The 686-nt window shown below is 52.0% G+C and overlaps 1 protein-coding gene across 1 annotated transcript in view; it reads left to right on the top strand.

Annotated features, from left to right (window-relative positions):
- Positions 1-306: 306 nt before the first annotated feature.
- Positions 307-686, top strand: part of EMH_0091630 (uncharacterized protein) — a gene marked incomplete at both ends in the record, with an annotated part of 1,817 nt that continues 1,437 nt past the window's right edge. The window contains one exon of the mRNA XM_013501752.1: positions 307-588. Within this exon, the coding sequence (XP_013357206.1) occupies positions 307-588 (282 nt within the window). The remainder of the gene's footprint in view (positions 589-686) is intronic.

Here is a 686-nt window from a genome sequence, read left to right as displayed (position 1 = left end):
GCCATACCACACACCAACATATGGGGCTAGAACAGGCCTCATCACCATCCTGGCTAGTGGCATGGGAGACTACTACCGTTTTCATGCAGACTTAAGCTCAAAATTTGCAGCGTCGCCGTTTCAGGCGGCGGCGGCCATGCAGAGGCACCACGAAATGCATTCCCGTTTGTCACACACTGCATCATCTAAGCCGCAGTTAAGAACGGAAGAAGGGTCCCTATTTATTTGTGCGTCAATCCCCAGGACTTCGGGCTTGGAACGCAGGCACATACCGCTCCGGAGTTGGTGGTCTTCCTCAGTATAGAAATGGCCCCATCAGAGCAATTTTGGCAACTTCTCCTAGGGGAGGAACTGACATCAGGCTTCTCAACAAGGGGCAGTGCACAGGGATGTAGAAAGGATGGGGTAATGCAGCTGAGGGAGTTTGGGCAGACGGACGGCAAACTTGAACTGCAGGGTACAGCCGCGCATTTGACGGCTCCTTCCGAGCAGGTGTATACCAAGCAGAAGACTCAGTTGGACATCGCTAAGAGCCTTGGGGTAGATGAACTTCTTCAGATGACCAGCGATGACCTGTGCAGACAGCCGGTAACAGGACCCTGCAACTAATCATCAGCCAGCACTGACCAAGCACGCTGATTATAAACGGAAAGAGACTGGAACATATAGCCCACAATTGTTGTTTA

This window comes from Eimeria mitis, genomic scaffold (assembly GCF_000499745.2).
Source record: "Eimeria mitis Houghton genomic scaffold, Emh_scaff7486, whole genome shotgun sequence".
In the NCBI taxonomy this organism is placed as follows: domain Eukaryota; phylum Apicomplexa; class Conoidasida; order Eucoccidiorida; family Eimeriidae; genus Eimeria; species Eimeria mitis.
The sequence above is the reverse complement of the archived record's forward strand: the minus strand, read 5'-3'. Positions and strand labels throughout refer to the sequence as shown.